The 19695-nt window shown below is 33.2% G+C and overlaps 1 protein-coding gene across 6 annotated transcripts in view; it reads right to left on the bottom strand.

The window, feature by feature from the left end:
- Window positions 1–8784: 8784 nt before the first annotated feature.
- LOC110097178 overlaps window positions 8785–19695 on the bottom strand; it is a 15689-nt gene continuing 4778 nt past the window's right edge. For 3 of the 6 annotated variants that reach the window (XR_002303177.2, XR_003701533.1, XR_003701534.1), the window contains exon 3: window positions 18031–18438. Coding sequence is in view for 3 of the 6 variants with exons in the window: in XM_028696941.1 (XP_028552774.1) it covers window positions 9116–9649; window positions 13720–14088 (903 nt within the window). In the remaining 3 variants the exon portion in view is untranslated. Of the gene's footprint in view, window positions 9650–13719; window positions 14089–18030; window positions 18439–19695 lie in introns of those variants that run through there. The other 3 variants (XM_028696943.1, XM_028696941.1, XM_028696942.1) reach the window with 2 other exon arrangements.

Below are 19695 nucleotides of genomic sequence, written 5' to 3' on the forward strand. Positions count from 1 at the left end.
GCTCCTAACTACCCTAGGACACTTGGCAGCCATCCAGGAACTCTCCCAGTTAATCTCAACCATCCATTTGCTCTGGAATAGTTAGAATAGGGCAAAACCCCCAAGAGAGCTGAGACTCTAAAACTGATCCTCTCTCTACACTCAAGCTCTCAAAACATATTCTCTTTTCGTTCTAGCTCCAGAGACCATTCTCTACATTTTCCCATCCAAAGCCCGGCGTTTGGAGACTGCTGCCGGCGAGCCTCCGACCAAACCGAAGTCTAACCACGTCCAGGTCTTCTCCAACCCAATCCATAGCCCCTCCGGCCATGGTGTCTTCTACAAATTGGAGCGTGGACAATCCACAAATGCAACACGCCATTAAACGGGTTAATCCGTCCACAATCGAGGTGAAAAATTCAAAACATAAGTTCTCATCTAGGTTCTTAAAAAGATATTCATATAAGGCATTTCAACGCACGAAAACCATTCCCCACTCCTCATCTCGATCACTATCTCTTAAATCTCATCGATCATGCCATTTAATCGTCTGTAAGTGAAGCTTAAAAACTTTTTTGAATCTAGGGTTTTCGGGTTCTGGAGCTTGGAGATGAAATCAGGACCGTCCGTTTTCTTTGGCTATCACGGACGGTCATGCTTTCACTTGATCAACCCTTGGTTTCGATCTCTTATAACCAAGGGCTGCATCTCATCCGTCCATTGTAAATCACTGGGTCTCCTCTGACCGTCTAATCCCGTAACTTAGATCAAACCCACAGGATCAAATCCTATCCATCAGATCTGAACTGTGGGATCGGACAGTGTTTGTGCCTAGCTGAATCATTTAAGTGAACTGCGCCTTAACCGCCGCAATCCCGCGTGGACCGGTAGTTCATCGCCACGTGTAAATTCCGAGCCCATGATTTATTTTAATTATTTTTTTTATCACAGAACTTTGAAAAATCATAAAAAATAAAATACGAGGCCAAAATTTTTCTACAACCACTTCTTATTCTCTGAATAAAATTTCCTATTTTATAAAATTAAAATCAGAACCTGGTTTTCATTATTTTGAAAGTTACATTTTAAGTCCTTGATTTTCTCAATTTCTTTTAATTATATTTTATTTGAATACATAGTTAAATAAAACATTAAATGGCATGACACCTGAGATTTAGCATATGCTGTCTCTGATTTTTGGGGAGAATTTCAGAGCTTGATTCTAATCCCAAATGAGTGTTCAAATGTTTAATCCATTACTTGGATTGAATATTTGAAAACTCATTTGTAAACTTTTCAATCATCTAATCAATGCATATTAGTATTCCATAGAATCATTGAAAGCCTGAATTTCATTGAAAAAATAAATCCATGTCATAATCATATATGTTTAAGGGAAAATTTATTTGAATAAATATCATGACCTTTTTATAAATAACCTTTCAATCATATATGATTATGTTTCTCAAATTGAATAGAATCCTATTTGAAGATGTGATCTACATCTTCTAATACCCTTAATTCAGTTTGATATACTTATTATTTTATGTTTGAATTATTGAATTCATAAGTGATTACATGACTTATGACTTTAATAATTCACCATAACTATTCTATGGAACATTAGGTGCACTTCTATTTTGTTCATGATTGCTATGTGATTTAAGGGTGTTTTAAAATTGTTTTAAAACTCTTAAAAACACCCTTATTTAAATGATTACAAAATTCCAAAAATTCTTAAATACCCAAAAATTGTTTTAAAACTCCAAAAATACTTAACCAAATTGTAAAGTCAGTAATCAAACATCTTTTGAATAAAATTAATTAAATTTAAATTTTAATAATATTTAAGCTACTTAATTATACCGGGTACGACTGGGTAACCCAGGCCTACGAGGCTATTAGCTTAGCCCCAAGGAAGGTGAAATAAACTTCACGGCCTCGGTGTGAAACAAAGGTGATATCCAACCAACATTTAAAATCAACATTCAAAATCAAATTCAAATCATTAATAATTTAATAAATAATCCATTTCTGAATATTATAATAAAATTTATTAAAAATTAAATTAAATATTAATTTATTTAAACTAAGTTGATTTAATAATTTGATTGATTAATATTTATTTTAATCAATTAAATTTGATTATTAACTTAGGTTAAATAAATCGAGGCTTTTATACCTAAAGTTTGATTCCCTTTGGAGGACTTTAGGTATTTTTGATTTAAAGAAGCTGTAACATATATAAATAATAAAGAGATATCCTATGTGTTGTGCATGACTCCTTTTAGGAAGGCACTAACGCAATTGGATTTGGAGATCTTCAAACAAAAGTAATAAAACACCGACCTTATGCGACGTGCTAGATTCCTTCGGGAAGGCATGTGGTATTGCATTTATAAGGTCCCTTTCTCTCCCTTTAATAAAACTTTAAGAACTTCCAAAATGAACATTTATCTTCCTTATAAGACGAATGTACATCTTGAAAGTTCTAGGACTTATAAATTGATAATTTCCTATACTTAGTGAATTATCAATCTATAAGTTCTTTATAACTAAAACAAACTTTAAACTTCTAAAATTAGAACAATTTGAATTTCAAATACACTCAACTTAAACTTCAATTAAATTTACATTTGGACTCTAATAAATAAACTCTAATAATACATGTAATTTAAACAATAATTCCTATAGGAAATATTCAAGCCACACGACTTTTTTCACACACTTAGATGCTTGCTAGGACAACCAACTTTAACCTAGGCTAGGTCGGTGATTTGTTGTAGTTTGTTTGCGGGTGTCTTACCTAGATGGCACCTATGTGTGATTGCTTACTTTTATGTACTGCATAACATGCATATTTATTTTTCTGTCAGTACACCAGAGAGCGGAGTGAATTAAGTGAGGGTCGTGTACTTTATTTTTCTGTCTTTGCTTTCCTGCATTTATAACTGTACACAACGCACTAATAACATGCATAAATATATATCTGCTCTGCTCTTCTGCTTTTTTACTTACCTGCAATGTAGAATGTTACTAGGGATTGATGTTTTATAAAAGAAATGTAAAGCTTTTTATTTCCTAGATTGTTGTATATAGATTGAGTCTGTAAAGTATCTGGAGTCTGTAAAAGAATTAAAGATAGCTGCTTATACATGCAAGTGGGGCTCCAAAAAGTAATATTCTCTACCAGGAGAATGTTCATTTTTGGAATTCCACAGAAGACTTGGAGCCTGAAGATCATAAGCAGTTATATTTAATTCTACCTTCTCGTAGGCTTAGAATCCAGGTTTGTTGTCGGTGGAGCCTGGCCACCTTCATTTTTCTACAGACACTAGGATGTACTTTGTGAAATTGATATTAATAAAATCAGCCCTTTTATATTTACAATTGTTTGATGCATCATCAGCATACGAGTAGATTTTTGGTTTTTGTAAGCATATTCCATTGCATTTATTTTAGATTCCTTACTAGTTCCTTGATTCCTAGGATAGAGCCATCTTAAAATCTTGCATCATCGGTGAATTATTGTGATTAGGATTGTTAGCTGGCAGCCCACTCAAGGCAGGTGGTAAGTCCAGATCTTATACACTTCTCTCCGCACAGTCTTCTTCCTAATCAACTCTGATTCTTCCAAATTCAGTGTCAAAACACTATAATCTAAAGCATGATCATGGAAATTTAAACTAGCCCAAATATTTAATTAAAATTGTATATAATTTTGGAATCATTTAGTCTTCATTTAAATTGAGAGTATTCTCTTAGGAGATGTAATTAACTATAGGGGCTTGCCCCTATTGGGAGTCTAGATCCCAGAATAATCTAAACCCTATCTTAGTTTCCTTTCTAAAGTAGGGGAAAGATCTGTGAACGTGGATTAGTACTTTATCTATATTTTAAAGATTTATTTCTGTAATTAGAGGATAGATAAATAATTGATCTATTCTTACAGACAGGTCAGATATCTTCTATATTTGATAATATAAATAAATCTATAATTCATTAGTCTAATTAGGTCGATAGGATAATATACGAGTCATTCTTCGGGATGATTTGTATATTCCCTATGCTAAACCCAATTAGAAGAACGAATTATAGTTTTCTTTCTCTAAAATCAATAGAAGGACATTAGGCTGCCCCTCGAGATGGTATAATATCCGACTATGTGAATTTAAATGAAAGAAAATATTAAAATATAAATAAAGCGAATCATGTGAGGAAATAAAATCTTTGTTTAAAAAAAAATCCTGCTTTATCTAAATTTTGCTTAAATTCATTCTCATAACCAAGAAATATATAGATATTTGACCCGCTTTCACGAGTAAATCAAATATCGTATATATATACTAGATTATAAGAATGAATTAATGATTCATTCATCTAATTAGATAAATAGGGAATATATTAATCATCTTTTAGGATGATTCGTATATTCCCTACATTATATCTAATTAGGAAAGTGAATCATAGTTCCTTTTCTTCAAAACAAATAAAAGGATACTAGCCCGCCCTTCGTGGCAGTCTAACATCCGACTACACGGATTTGATTAAAAGAGAACATTCAAAATACAAATAAAGCAAACTATTTTCGATATCCATGTAAAAATATATTTTATTTAGAATAAAACTAATATTTAAAAAAAAAAATTCTTCCCTCCTCTTTTTCTCTTTATTTTGTTTTATATACTTTTATGAAAATATAAAAAAATAATTTTTCTCTCTTCTATTTACATATATATTTAAAATTAGAATAATGATGATATTTTTAAATTAAAATATTAGTTTATAATATTTTTAAATTAATTTAAATAATTAGTTATATTTAAAAAATAAAGTAAAGATTTATTTTCTCACAGCGGGTGCTATGATTGTAAACCCCCCTTTTAGTGTACCTATGCGTATACAAGTTATATTGTATGTGCGAGGATATTTTAAAATATTCTAAAAAAAGTCTTCTACGACAACCCGTAGAAATTTGCATTTGATGCAGTCACTTGGAATTTTGCTTGTAAATAATATACTAAGTGCAAAACAGATCTCCTACAATAGCTCATGGGAGTTTGTATTATTTGTAGTTCTTTTATGATTGCTCTCAAATTATAGATTGCTGATTGTGTAACAAGTACTCTACAACGACCCGTAGGGGCTTACATCTGTTATAGTCTTTCTATACTTTCTCATAGATGACGTGTTGAATATACGCTTGTGTCTGTATATCTACCAATGCTGCTTGCAAGTGAATTGCCCTCTTTATTTGCATTGATTACAAGCATCTCGTAGTATTCAATGTATGTTGCATATATATATTTGCAGGAAACATAGCACTTGAGGATACATCGACCTATCATTGCATATTGATCCTTTAGCACTTGTAAGGGACTATGTCTTCCATTTGCCAATTGGCTGAAGTTGGTAAAATGGACGTTGTTGTATTTGCTGCATATTAACTTCCCTCCTTCGTAGGGAACTTGTATATGCACTCATTATGTGTTGTTGGCGGTGAGCGTAATGTCCGTCATGATCTTATTATTCATATTTGCAAGATATACACCACATTGATTTTAAGCCACTTTATGTTTGAATTAAGTCATGTGCACATCATGAATCTTTTTACACCACTGTTCTTGTATTCATTACAACTCTTCCATCATCACTTGCAAGTATATTGTGTTTCTTATCTATGGCTACTGATAAGTTAGCATGCTCATTGAGAGCATCATGATGTTCTCTTATAATTTCATCATTATTTGTAAATGTGGAATGCTTATAGTCCCTTGGTCCACAAGTCTCATATATGTTCCCTCGCATTTGATTTAAATTGTTATCTTACAAATTAGAATTCTATTTGGAGCATTATGACATTCTTTATATGATTTGATTTGCATATCAAACTCATCCTCATTTGGTCCATATCCAAAGTGGATTCAATTTTGAGTTCAAGTTGTGCAAGTGCATTTGAGTCCAAATCAAATCCCTTGCATCGTTCAAGTTCAGTTCGTCGTCATCCATTGTACGAGTATCCTCTGGTCCAACTCATAGTCTTCGTGAGCTTGAGTTGTTCCAAGGATTATGCTCTAATAGTTCATCGGTTCATTCTTGAGTTCAAATTAAATTTTAAAGGCCTAAGCTAAGTTATGAGCTTGTAGCTCAACCTTGTTGCTCTTGTTAGGCAGTAAAGAGTCAGGCCGAGTTCAAATAACAAGCTCAAGTTCATGATCCAATCTAGTTTGATGTTCAATTGATCGAGTTCAAAAAACACAAGTTTCCAAGCTTTACCAAAGTTTTCACACATTTGATTCAACTTGAGTTCATTTGAATTAAATTTGATTAATTTATTGTATGCTTTAGGTTTCAAGTTCGAAATGTGATTCTGGTCCCAAGTTCTCTTTCCTCGGTCACTGTCACAGTTGATCTGACGTTCACCATAGTCCACATTGCAGGTGTCATTTAAGTATCCATTTGGATTTCAAGTCCAAAGTCCCAAATTAATCAAAAGTCCTTGCCTTATTTCAGGACAAAAATTCGGCAGCTTCCGACTGTCTCCCCCGTTTTAGGGAAAAACCAAGAGCCACCCACCCGCACGTTCAACAAAGATGTGCTAACGGTGGTGTTTGTGAGACACCGCGGTGAAAGTATTTTTATTTTTCTCCCACCACAAGCCAACAAAAGGCGTATATGGGCGCTTTAAAATTTTTTTTTTTAAAAAAAAGAGCAGTTGCTTTCCCCCCGCTCCGGGTACTTATGAGTGACTCCTCTCCGCCGTATGTGCGCACTGGGGGTTCCCATCCTACACACGCGTAATAAAGACGTGCGATGGGCATTTCTGTCTATCTCCACAAACATTAAGTAGAGTTTTGGGTTTAGGTGAGTTACTCGGACACGTGTCGCCGTCGATTAGGCACCGTTGGTGTCTCATCCTACACCAACGCCAAAAAAGTGGCATACTGATGGACATTATTCGGTCTGTCCATGAAACTTCTCGGAGAGCGAGAGAATCTGAGTTAAAAAATTCGTACCTTCACGGATTGATCGGTTGACATCGGCCACGAGGATTGAGGGAGCTAAGTATTATTATTATTATTTTATATTAATATTAATTAGAACTAATTATAACATACTCTTAATAATTTGATTTATTTCGAAGTAAATATAATAGAATAATTAATTCAATATATAATCCATAACTTAATATTACTTTTATTAATTATAACTAATTAACATTAATTAATTCTTTAAGAAAATATATTAATAATATAAAATTATAATAAAAAATTATTTAAATTTTAATATTTAAATTATAAATTAATTCATAATAATTAAATTATAATTAACTATAATTAATTATAATTATAATTAATTATAATTAAAAGCATTCAATCTCTCTCTCTCTCTCCCTCTTTATAGTTCGACAAACTTTGGGATTTGGCCGAATAAGCACGCTTGAGGGAGAAAGTTACCTTCTCAGCTAGCGGACTCCCGTTGTTTGCTTCCGATTTTCCCAGACCGACAGGAAGAGATCATCGGAGGAGGAGGCGAAGTCGGGCAGACAAGATGGAGGTAGGATCGACTTCTCTCTCTCTCTCTCTCTCTCTCTCTCTCTCTCTCTCCGAACGAGAGAGCTCTTGGTTTGGATGGGAGTTAGGAAGGAGCATGGAAGAGGTGAAGAAGGCCAGCCGAAGTCTTCCTTTCTTTCTCCTTTTAACGACGAGAATGTCGCACGACTTGAACAAGCCTCGACAAGCTAGTGATGAGACCATTCGGCGTTGTCGCGGACTGTAGATAAGACTGTAGCAGCGGCGGGTATGGGCTTTGGATTTCAACAGGGATTTGGCAGAGGTATGCAATTTTTTTATTCCTTGGTAGACGTCAACAATTTATTAGAGATTGCATTAAAAAAATACTATTATTATTATTCATCATGTGCTTAACCAAGATTAACTTGCAGATATTTTTATAAAATCCTTACCTATTACGAAGTTTTTACCACTAGAAACAAGTTAACTATATCTAAGAAGAGAGTTAACTTGAGGGAGGGTGATAAGCAAGCCTCCTAGCCTAGATAAGTGTTTTCTCTAATTTCCTCATGTGGTCGCTTACTCTGATGATTGCAGTCTGCTACATTTTTCAGCATTTATTTCTCACCATTGAAATGTAGTCATCTAGGACCTTGCTTCAGGGTCTAACTGATGTATATATTATGGTACTGTTTTTATTAAAATTTGAAACCATAGAAATGAATATAGAAGTTTTCCACATCTTCTCTACTCTATTTCAATTTGTTGTTTCAGTTTCATTAACCTGCTGCAGGAAGCAGCTGGTATTATCGTTAACACATGGAAGATATCAAGTTCTTCTCCATGCCACTGAATAAAATGAGCAAATACAATTTCATATGCCTTTAAAAGCAGATAGGGATAGCATCCTAGCTAGCAAAATCAAATTATAAAACCTCCATCAAACAGTGTACAATATCAAGCAATCAATCTGAGAGAGCAACGACTCCACTTTAAAACATATAATATTGGATCAGTATTTTAAATATATATATATATAGAGAGAGAGAGAGAGAGAGAGAGAGAGAGAGAGAGAGAGAGAGAGAGCAATTCATAATGAAAATATATAGTTAGCATATCAAAGATTTGAGCTTTGCTTCTTTAATAACAACTGATTCAATTGACAACAGATAAATAAGAATGAGAGAAGAATCTGAGAATGCTCAACTTAAAATGCTTTCGTCAAAAGCTTAAACATGTAGCCTATCTAATACAGGTAAGAAAGATTAATAAATGAGCATAGCTCACAGCCTCATAATTCTATCTTTTCTAGACACATGCTTTTAATTTGTACTACTTTATACTCTTTTGATATGAATGATTTGCATCGCAATAACAATTCAACACATAATGAGTTACACTTTCTCACTAATTTCTCCAAACTCTGGATTTAACTTACAAATCCTTTCTTGGTGTTAAATGAAAACGAATAAAAACAATGGAAACCCTGCTCTCCATCTTTACAGTTCCTCCCTCTTCACTATTTCCTAATTACTTAAAATGAAACAAAATAATAAGAGCAATTAAAAGTACATCATAACAAAAAAATCAACTAATCGAAAAGGGGAAAAAACTCACAAACTCTAGTCGCAATCGACCTTAAGATCTGACGGTGGAAGAAAAGAATCCATCGCAAGGCCATGCAGATTGAAATCGGCCTCCTCAATCGTCCAACACTCCTCCAACCGGCGCTTATGATTAATCGATCCCTCACCGTATCTGAACAGAGTGACGACGGTTCGGCCATTGTGAGCGATATTGATGCCATCAATGTAGCGATAATCGTCAATGATGGATTCCATAAAAGTTTCCCAGAAGATGGAAGAATCATTGTTGATGCTTTTGCAGCTGATCTGGGTGGAGGCGGAGATGCGACTGCAGCCAGATTTCATACGGAGGAGATGAGAGTCTTCCAGCTGCATAAGGAGACCAGTGCGTTGGCTAAAGTAGCCCCAAACGGTGTGGCGGATAATGTCGAAGCTGGATGCGCTGCGGGATTTGAGGACATTGGGGCTGACTTCGAGCTTTAGAATGAAGCATTCTTCGTCGTTTATGATTTTTTCGCCGATGCAGACTGCGTCGACGAAGAGATTTGCCGTTGAGCGCGGGTCTAGGCCCTGTAATATCCTAGAAGTCAGAACTACAGTGCATAGCGTTTCAAAGTTAAAAGAAAAAAAAAATTAAAAAAAATCTAAATAATTTTAATGTCACTTAATATCTAAATTTTTATTTTTATTTTAAAGTTTTATAATTTATAAATTACATTAATATATAAAATCTATGAATATAGTATTAGAGTTTTTTTTATAAGTCTAATTAGATTAAAAAAAGCTTCATTTGAGGCAGTTTTCTTTCTGCTTTTTAAAATAATTTTTAGTATAAAAATTTTTTGCCTAAAAAAATTGATTTAAAATTAATAAAAAAACTATTCCAAATAAAATTTTAGTGCCCACCCAAATCATTAGAGTAAGGATATTATTGAGTTAAAATAATTTATAAATTGGATTGGACTCAATTCCATAAATGACTAAAAAGTTATGCTTAATAATGTAAATGAGCAATTTTTAGTTAATTCTAATATGACCTCAGAGATTTCTCTTTCAAATTTATAAATGTAAATTTATTTAAAATCTATTAGAATTCAGCAAATTAAGTATAAATTTATTAATGACATGTAAATAACTCCTATCATATAAGGGTAAGTGCCTAAAGCATATAAAATTCAATGATCGTTGATATAAAGGCTCCATGCTCGAGGGTGTACTCAATTTATTAATAGCAGACAGATTTTTTGGAGCAAATAAAAGTGAAAGAGGATCTTCCTTCTCTATGAGATGAAAGGAAATTTTCAATTAAGGTGAAGAAATCAGTAAAGTAGTGTGATATATTAGTTACAATTCAAAGAAATATGAAAAGTTCATTAAATTTTATTATAATTTGAAGTCAAATATGTTCATATTGAATATGAAGAGAGATGATAATATTGATTTATATTCAAGGCTTCAAAAGTACATGTCAACCTACATTAAGTGTGGATTGAACAATTCTAAATACACTATAAATTCACCTAATGATGCTTATAATAGTTAACTAAAAAAATATTAATTTGCATGTACATTAATAAGCAGAGTAAGGGAGTCAATATAAATTGTTAAAAACATGGTGTTTATTTATAATAGACATAATAGTATTGTCAATGTTTCATCACATCGTATTAAAGGCATAATATGGAGCTTATAATCATCATGTAGCAATCAATATCATGGTAAAGTTCAAAATTGATAGCTATTATGAGAAATATCAGTTGACTTTCAAGGCTTATATAAGAGTTAAATTATATAGAAATTTGACAAAATGCATGTTAAAGACTCAACCATAGTTACTCTCTAAAGAATAAAGTTAGCTTTGATCCTTGGAACCTATTCAACTTAATGATTAATGATATTGTTTATAGTTGTAATAATATTAGCAAGAATGCATGCTCCAATCCATGACTATTTTATTTTATTTTATTTTTCAGGGATACAATATAGAAATAGTTCTTAGATATACACAACATTGTTTTGAATGTAAAAATAATACTGGCAAAAAAAAATGAAGTTTCATCAGGGAAGTTCTTCTATATGATTGAAAGTTTGATTGTCTGCCCCATTAATAAAATTGAACTATATGTCCATGATAATTATCTTAGTGGTGATTTTGAATTGTGGGAGCAGACATGAACATGCAATTTTGTGTCGATATTGATCTCCCAAGCGAATATATGTCAAGAATATATGTCAATTGCAACAAGGAATCAAGGTGTTAGATATTACAACTTATGTTCAAAGTTATATATGTGAGAAGCAATATGAGCTTCATATGTTAAAAATATATATCTAGTTGAAAATGACGACAACTAAGAGATTTAAGAAAAATAAAAAGCATTATTTTGCTAACCCGAATTATGGAGCCGAATAGTGATCTTCTAGAGAAGAGTTAAATGCTCTCAAAGGGAGGAGATAGATGTAGCCATGCAAGGCAATGTAGTGTAGCCAATGGGAAGAAGCTAGGTCATACCCAATATACTTTTAGGATCAAATGCACATCATTTTTGTAACAATTTTTACTTTGCTCTTCTTCTTATTGTAATAATAGTGTAATTATTTAGATTTAACATAATTGTTATAGTAATATCATTGATTTATCTTGCATTGATGTAATGCTTGGCATTTTAATGAATTATACTTTCACTATATTAAAAAATATAGATTTATGAAAAAAGTACTGAAAAAACACATGGCCGAAAATTATGGTTGTATTCCAACAGAAGAACCATCGAAATTTTATTTGGTGACTTTTGGTGGATTGGTATGCCAATAATCTCACACTTATTTCTAACAAACCAGTCTGCTATAAATAAGTAAATATTTTTTTTCCAAACCATCTTCTTCCTCCCATTTGTGTTGTAATAACCTGATATAAGAACAGTCGAACCGTTCGACTCAACTAACCCGGATGTCATTCCACCATTAAGGAATGATCCTTCCTTTAAGTGTTGAATCGGAACTTGGGACATTGCAAGATGCAAGCGTAAGATAGAGAGGGATGCAATGTGAAAGAGATAGCGGCAAGGACATGATCCGTCGACGAGTAGGAAATTGAAGAGTCGAAATTCGATGCAAACCTAGTGTGAAATGCAATGTATTACGAATGAGAGAGAGAGAGAGAGAGAGAGAGAGAGAGAGAGAGAGAGAGAGAGGACTGGACATGTTTTGACTCTATATTTAAGTATGAGTTTTGTGTGTTGTTAAGCACTCTTATTGAAATACAATATGTATATAATACAACATTGCTATTTAATGCTTGTAAATGTCGACCTTTTTATCCATACTTATCTCTGTCACCATCTCATGTTAGCCCATCCACATATTACTATCCACCAAACACACAACCTACTTATTATCCCCTACTACCACCACCTCGTTATGTAGGGCCTTTTACATATACAGACCAGGGATGTATGGGTGTTTAAGAAGGTTCAGATGGTTGTATGCATATTAAGCTTGACAGTGACACGTATATATTCACATCTGATTAATTTTTTCTTATGTTGACAATTATATTTTAATAATATAAAATAATTTTTTAAAAGGTTTAGTTCCCCTAAATAGGCCACGTATAAAATCAAAGATATCATTGGGAGCAAGTTTGATACTACTTATATTTTTTGGAGAAAAATATCTATATATGCTCGTGATATGTATGTGATATCATGAGTTTGATGTAAAGATACTGTAAATCATATAAGAAATTCAATAATTAAGCATGTTCATATTGTAATCATAGCTTATTTTTAAGGAGGGCAACTAGCTAATTCATACATGTCCCGGGGAAGCGCTATTTATACAAAAAGAGGGAGAAAATAAATAAAATCAGATTTTTTATTGTGCATGTTTAGGCAATTCCCTTTATAAAAGCAGTTTAGTTACTCACATTGAGCATAGATGATAATTAGTTAGTTTTTTAGTTTGGCTTCTATTTAAAATTAATTAAATTATGTTTCTATTTTCATTTGCGAAAAGAAGTACTTGGAAGAGAATCTACTATTGTGGAGAATCATAGATACACGCAGTAGTGACAAGATTATCAACAGTGTAATAAAATTAAATAACGAAAACCCTACATAAGAATAATTAATTTTTTTTAATATAATGTAAATAATAATTTAATATTTCATAATTTTATAAGGACTATATACGACCTCAAGATTCGTAAAGTCAATATTATTTAGTCAAGGGATCCTCTCTTGAATTAACACAACATTCAAACTATAATTAATGGTCTCAAAAAGGAAGAAGAATATAAAAGAGGGCTTATGGATTAACTTACAAGCTTTTGCATATGAAGCTCAATCCTCTACTATGGTAGGATAAATTATTACGTGCGGAGTCTGAACGGGATTTTCCATGTAAAAATTCTAATGTCTTTTATGATTATTGCACATCTCTATTCTATTTGTCTATGTGTCAGATCTTCGTACAAGACTCGAAAGCTAAACTTTGTATTTCTCTAGCGTCACCAATGTTCCAGGATGCAATAGTTTGGGCAAAAGTAAAACTTTTCATATAAAATATGTCATATGAGAATATAAGATTGACTATTTTTGGGTATGAAAATTGAAAAGAAACGTCATTGTAAACAGAACCTGTAGAGATCTCCGGAGAGGACGCGGCGGGCCACGCGAAGCGTGCGATTTCTCCGAGCAGGACTGGCGCCAGGCGAGCTTGCCATTACAGCCCGCGCTCATCTTACAGCCAGCCATAATGAGCTCAAAGAACCAGAGCTCGGGATTCTTCTGCCATAACACGAAGCCTCCGATCTCGCTTTTGCCATTCCTTGTTATGGACGGAGGAACGGCGGCAGCGGCGGAGGAGTTATCGTTGCCCATGTGGAACTCCGACGAGCTCATCCGCACCTTCCCAACCACATACATACTCTGCACCGACGTTAGCGCCGCCTGCCCGCCGGTCGCCGCTATGTATTGTTGTAGTATGTACTTGGCCGTTGAGGCTTGCTGCACATATAAACATGTAGTTTTTTATTTACCGTATATATAAGCATGGAATTGTTAGAATTTTATTTATTTTTTAAAAGGGAAATTAAATCATTCATTATTTCTTTTAAATAATCAATTAGGATGGAATGATGTTGTTTGCTAAAATATTTTTGATAACAAAGTGAGAATTTATCATCTTAAAGTTGCATGAAAATTGTACACATATAAATAATTGAAAGCAGCAGAGATATTGCATGAAATTTCTTATACAAAAATAAAAAAAATTGTTCTAAAACTCCGTTTTAGAAATAAAAAAGCCGTCCAAAACGAAGCCTTAGTTGAAGCGTACAACTCAACAAATACAAGTCAAAAGATTATAAAGGGCATTATTCTCATAATTAGAGAGGGTATTAATACATTATAAAAGATTTAAATTATTGGAGATGTTATCTAAGATGGTAAAAGGTGTTTTGTTGTGCTTGAGTTGCTCTCAGACATTAAGTATATAGAAATGTCTGACGTTACACATCAAAAACAAAGAACAAAATTAAATTGGTATGGTTATTTTGTAGATAGGATAGGAGATCATTTATTATATATATGTGGTTGATATTATTTATTTAATCAAATAATATCCAACATAATCATGAAGATATACGTTAAATCCTTGTCTGTTCTAAAAATTCTTTTAAGTATCAAATTGCAACAAGCTCCAAAAACAATTAACAAATAAAAGGATTAGGATTTACAATGGAGGATTCGCAGACGGAACGGTTACTGAATGCGGTGTCGAACGGCACGGGCATAGGGATGAGCGGCGAGCCGATGACGCTGAGGAGGAGCTGCAGCTCCGCGGTCCGGCCGGAAAGCATCGGCGGCGGGGTGTCAGTGGCTTTGTTGAAAGCTTGCGACTTGAGCCAAGCATAGTGATTGTCTTGGTCGGTCGATGACGACGACGATCCTCCCTTCCGGTTGGGAAACATCTCCTCCGGTAAAGGAACCTCGAGGACGGTGTCAAGGGCATCTTCTCGCTCTAGATTTGGGCAAAGCTTCCTCATATGTAGAGAGGAAATAGATTGATCCATCGTTAAATATATCGATCGATGGATCGTCGGAGAGGATGGTATAAATATAGGGATAAATGTTTTGGAAGATGAAGGAAACTTGCTTTTTTTGCGCCTTGGCTACCAAATCGTTGTTGCATTCCGCTACCAAATTCTTTGAAAGTACAATATTTATTTATTGTAAATTATTAATTTAATCAACACCATCTATTTTTGCGCCTCATTGCATTCCGCTCACCTCCATTTATTTCTCCTCGGAGACGGGTGAAATTGCTAAAAATATACTACTATATAAAAGTGGCTTGGGATTCCACCCAAATATAATTCTAGTTTTTTTTTAAGTTTATCAAAGATGAATCTCAACCGTTCATTTTATTTATACATTAATTAATTTATTTTTTAGGTTCTGTTTCACTTATTTAGATTATTAATTGTTCTAAATGTTTACTTAATTATCTGAACGTTTTAAAGTCCGTCGAGTTTCCCTTAGGTCCCTTAGGTCCTTTTGACTAATTTAATTTATTATTAGTTTATTAGTTCTTCTAAACATTTTACTTAATTATTAATTCATTTATGTATTAATGTCTTTACAAGTTTGTTACTTATGCTTCGCCTGAGAAGATTTTTTTATTGCTTTTTAAAATAATGTTTTAGCCAAAAAAAAAAAAAAAATTATACTAAAACAATACTTTAAAAAATAGTAATAAAGCTGCTCCAAACAAAACCTTAGTGCTAACACCTAAACCAATATTATTGCTTCATCTTCTACTCAATTGGCACCATCATCCCCTCTGACTTTTTAATATAATTATTTTCTCTATAACAACATTATAACAACAACAACATCAAGCCTTTGTCCCACTACGTGGGGTCGGCTACATGAATCCTTTTCCTCCATTGTGTCTTATTAAAAGTCAAATTCTCATTTAAATCTAATAAAGAAAGTTCATTTCTAATATTTTCTAATCAAGTCTTTTTAGGTTTGCATCTACCTTTCTTAACATAAGTCAAATCTAATACCTCTACTCTCCTAACCAAATCATCAGAAGGCCGCTATTTTATGCGACCAGACCATCTAAGGCGACTCTCTCTAATCTTATCTTCTACTGGAGCTACTCCAACCTTTTCACGTATATGCTCATTTCGTAACCTATCTCTAAGGGTAAAGCCACTCATCGACCTGAGCATTCTCATCTCTTCCCCACTTATTATTATTCTTCTCTATTAATGGCCAACATTCGGCACCATTAAGCATTGCATGCCACATCATAATCTTATAATATTGTGCACCATATGAACTTATTTTGTTTAAACTCTTGTTGGAGAAATTAAAGTACATACATAACCGTTGCATAGATCTATGGTATATGATCATAAAAAGCTATAAAATTTTTAGAGAATGTTTCATGTGATAGGGTGATTAATGATTAAATTTACATTAGTATAATATTTACCATAAAAAAAATTTAAAGTTCACCATCAAACTTAGGCTTCGTTTGTTATTTTATAAAACAGCTTTTTAGTAAAAAAAATTCTTAAATTTAAAATTTTTGTACTAAAAAAAAAAATTTATAAAATAGCAAAAAAGCTATCCTAAATGAAGCCTTAATATGGTACAACTACTATAATTATCTATATCATATTTTCATCTCGTTGAGATATTTAGGCTTCGATTGAGACAACTTTCTTCATGCTTTATAAAATGACTTTCTATCATAAAATTTTCTAATTCAAGAAACTTTTATACTAGATAGTTGTTTAAGAAAACTGCAAAAAAGTTGTCCCAAAAGGAAGCCTTAATTTAACTATAAGTTGGCTGAACTCGGTATCCAAATGGTCTCAAATTTAGGGTTCTTTTGGGACGACTTTTTTATTGTTTCTTTTAACAGAGTTTTAATTATTTTTTTTAACTAAAACTCTATTTTAAAAAGCAATAAAAAAGTCGACACAAATGAACCTTTAATCTAAAATTTTCTTATTCAAATATGTGTCTACTTCAGTGCCTGATTGAGATGATTTTTTATTATGTATCAATTGACCTCTATTTTTAAACTTCAAAACTTTCAGAGTCCAAAAATATATGTTTGTGTGCTCAAAAATTTAATAATGCAAACAAAATATATTGTCATTAAGAAATTTCTATAAACATGTATGAATTAGTTATAATAGCTGACTATAAAATAACAAAAATATATTTAGGATTCATTTAAGACTGTTTTTTTACAGCTTTTTAGTAAAAAATTAAAGTTTTTGTTCTAAAAAATTATTTTAGTGATAAAAAAAGGCATCACAAATGAAACCTTAACCAAACGCATATTTTTTGAAAGCTAACAACTTATATAGTTTTATAAATAACATTGTTATTTAGATAGTTTTGAAATATGAATGAACCAAAGCAATTCTATCAACGACAAGATAATTAATTAATTAATTATATGGAGAATTTTACAAACAAGTAGATTGAAGTTTTTTATTGGGGAAATACCGTACATTGAAATAAAAGAGATTACAAGTGAAAAAATGAGGAAAAACTATAGTCCGGGTTTTCGTATACAAAAAGAGAAATCAAAGACTCAAAAGAGATGTAACAAAAGCCTAAGGGCTGAAAATAACAAAAAATAGAGCAAAATGCTTGTAAAACTGCCAAATACCAGCACGAAAGGGATAGCAAGAGCAGAGCCCCTGGTTACCAAAAAGATCGTCCAAGGGGCAGCTGAAAAGAACAGCATTCATCATTGTCATATAAAAAACTGCCAGGTCACCAACAGCAGAAAACAGAGAGAGAGAAGTAAGATCGATAGTGGACAACAAAAATATCAAAAATTCTTCTAGGTCGAAGTCTTGCAATCAATGGCATTCCTGATTTTGGTCATCACAATAGCTTGGTAATCAACAATACCACAAAAAATGCTGTCATTTCTAGCTCTCCAAATAAAATAAATGTTTGCACAGGCAGCCAAAAGGTAATAGTTAAATTGAGAGCAGCAAGTCCCTGATCTAAAACACTTTCCAATGTCAGAAATAAATTTGGTCTCATAAGGTGATTGCCCAATCAGGGGAGGAAGGATTTTAGAATGCTAAAAGTGAAAGTGCATTCAAAGAAAAGATGAGCTACAGATTCTTGCTCGGTATGGCAGAAATTACAAACAATGGCATTGCTAATACCACGAGAACGTAAGACATCTGTTATTTTTAATCCATGTTTGAAGGCCATCCAGGCGTAAGCAGAAAAACGAAGGGAGGAATTCTTGTGCCATACCAACTTATGCCACGAGACAGGGTGCAACTGCTATAGAATTGAGACCTGAAATTGTTGAATTTCGGGTTAGTAGTGTCTAGCCAAAGGTGATTTTCGATCTGGTTATTAATACAGACGTTACGAATTTTAGAAACAATAGTAGCCTCAAAACAAAGGGGGATTATCCAGCTATTCCCATTAATAATTTTGCCAACATCCCAACAGTAAAAGGAAGAATAAAAACTTAAATCTCGGGCATTATCCAGAATATCAGCAATGAAGTGCCATTGCACCATGGGTCCCAAAGAAGGGATAGACTGCTTCCATAGTGAATAGTCAGAAAAAAACACTGCTTGATCTTATCAGCCATTATACTTAAATGTTTCCAATACAACAACAACAACAACATCAAGCCTTTATCCCACTACGTGGTGTCGGCTACATGAATCCTTTTCCTCCATTGTGTCCTATTAAAAGTCAAATTCTCGTTTAAATCTAACAAAGAAAGGTCATTCCTAATATTTTTTAACCAAGTCTTTTTAGGTCTACCTCTATCTTTCTTAACATAAGTCAAATCTAATACCTCTACTCTCCTAACCGGGTCATCGGAAGGCCGCCGTTTTATGTGACCAAATCATCTAAGGCGACTCTCTCTGATCTTATCTTCTACTGGAGCTACTCCAACCTTTTCACATATATGTTCATTTCGTATCCTATCTCTAAGGGTAAAGCCATTCATCCACCTGAGCAACCTCATCTCTGCCACACTTAACTTAGTATTATGCTTCTCTTTTAATGGCCAACATTCGGCCCCATAAAGCATTGCAAGCCTCACCACCATTTTATAAAATTTTCCCTAAAGTTTGTGGGGTACTTTTCTATCACACAACAAGCCCGATGCATTCCTCCACTTCAACCATCCAACTTGAATTCTACTGATAATATCTCCATCTATTTCACCATCACTCTGAACAATATATCCAAGATATCTAAAACGTGCACTCTTATTAATGATTGGATCACCGAAAGTCACACACCTCACTAGGTCTATTACTACTAAAATTATACTCCATATATTCTGTTTTAGATCTACTCAAGCGAAAACATTTGTACTCTAAGGTTGCCCTCCATAATTTAAGTTTACCTTCAACTCCCTCTCTAGTCTTATCAACAAGAAGAATATCATCAGCAAAAAGCATACACCAAGGTACATCCTTTTATAAATGTCTAGTGAGAACATCCATGACTAAAGCAAAAAGATATGGGCTTAAGGCTGATCCTTGGTGTAACCCAATTGAAATAGGGAAATACTTGATCAAACCA

Source organism: Dendrobium catenatum, unplaced genomic scaffold (genome assembly GCF_001605985.2).
Source record: "Dendrobium catenatum unplaced genomic scaffold, ASM160598v2 fragScaff_scaffold_853, whole genome shotgun sequence".
NCBI classification, from domain to species: domain Eukaryota; kingdom Viridiplantae; phylum Streptophyta; class Magnoliopsida; order Asparagales; family Orchidaceae; genus Dendrobium; species Dendrobium catenatum.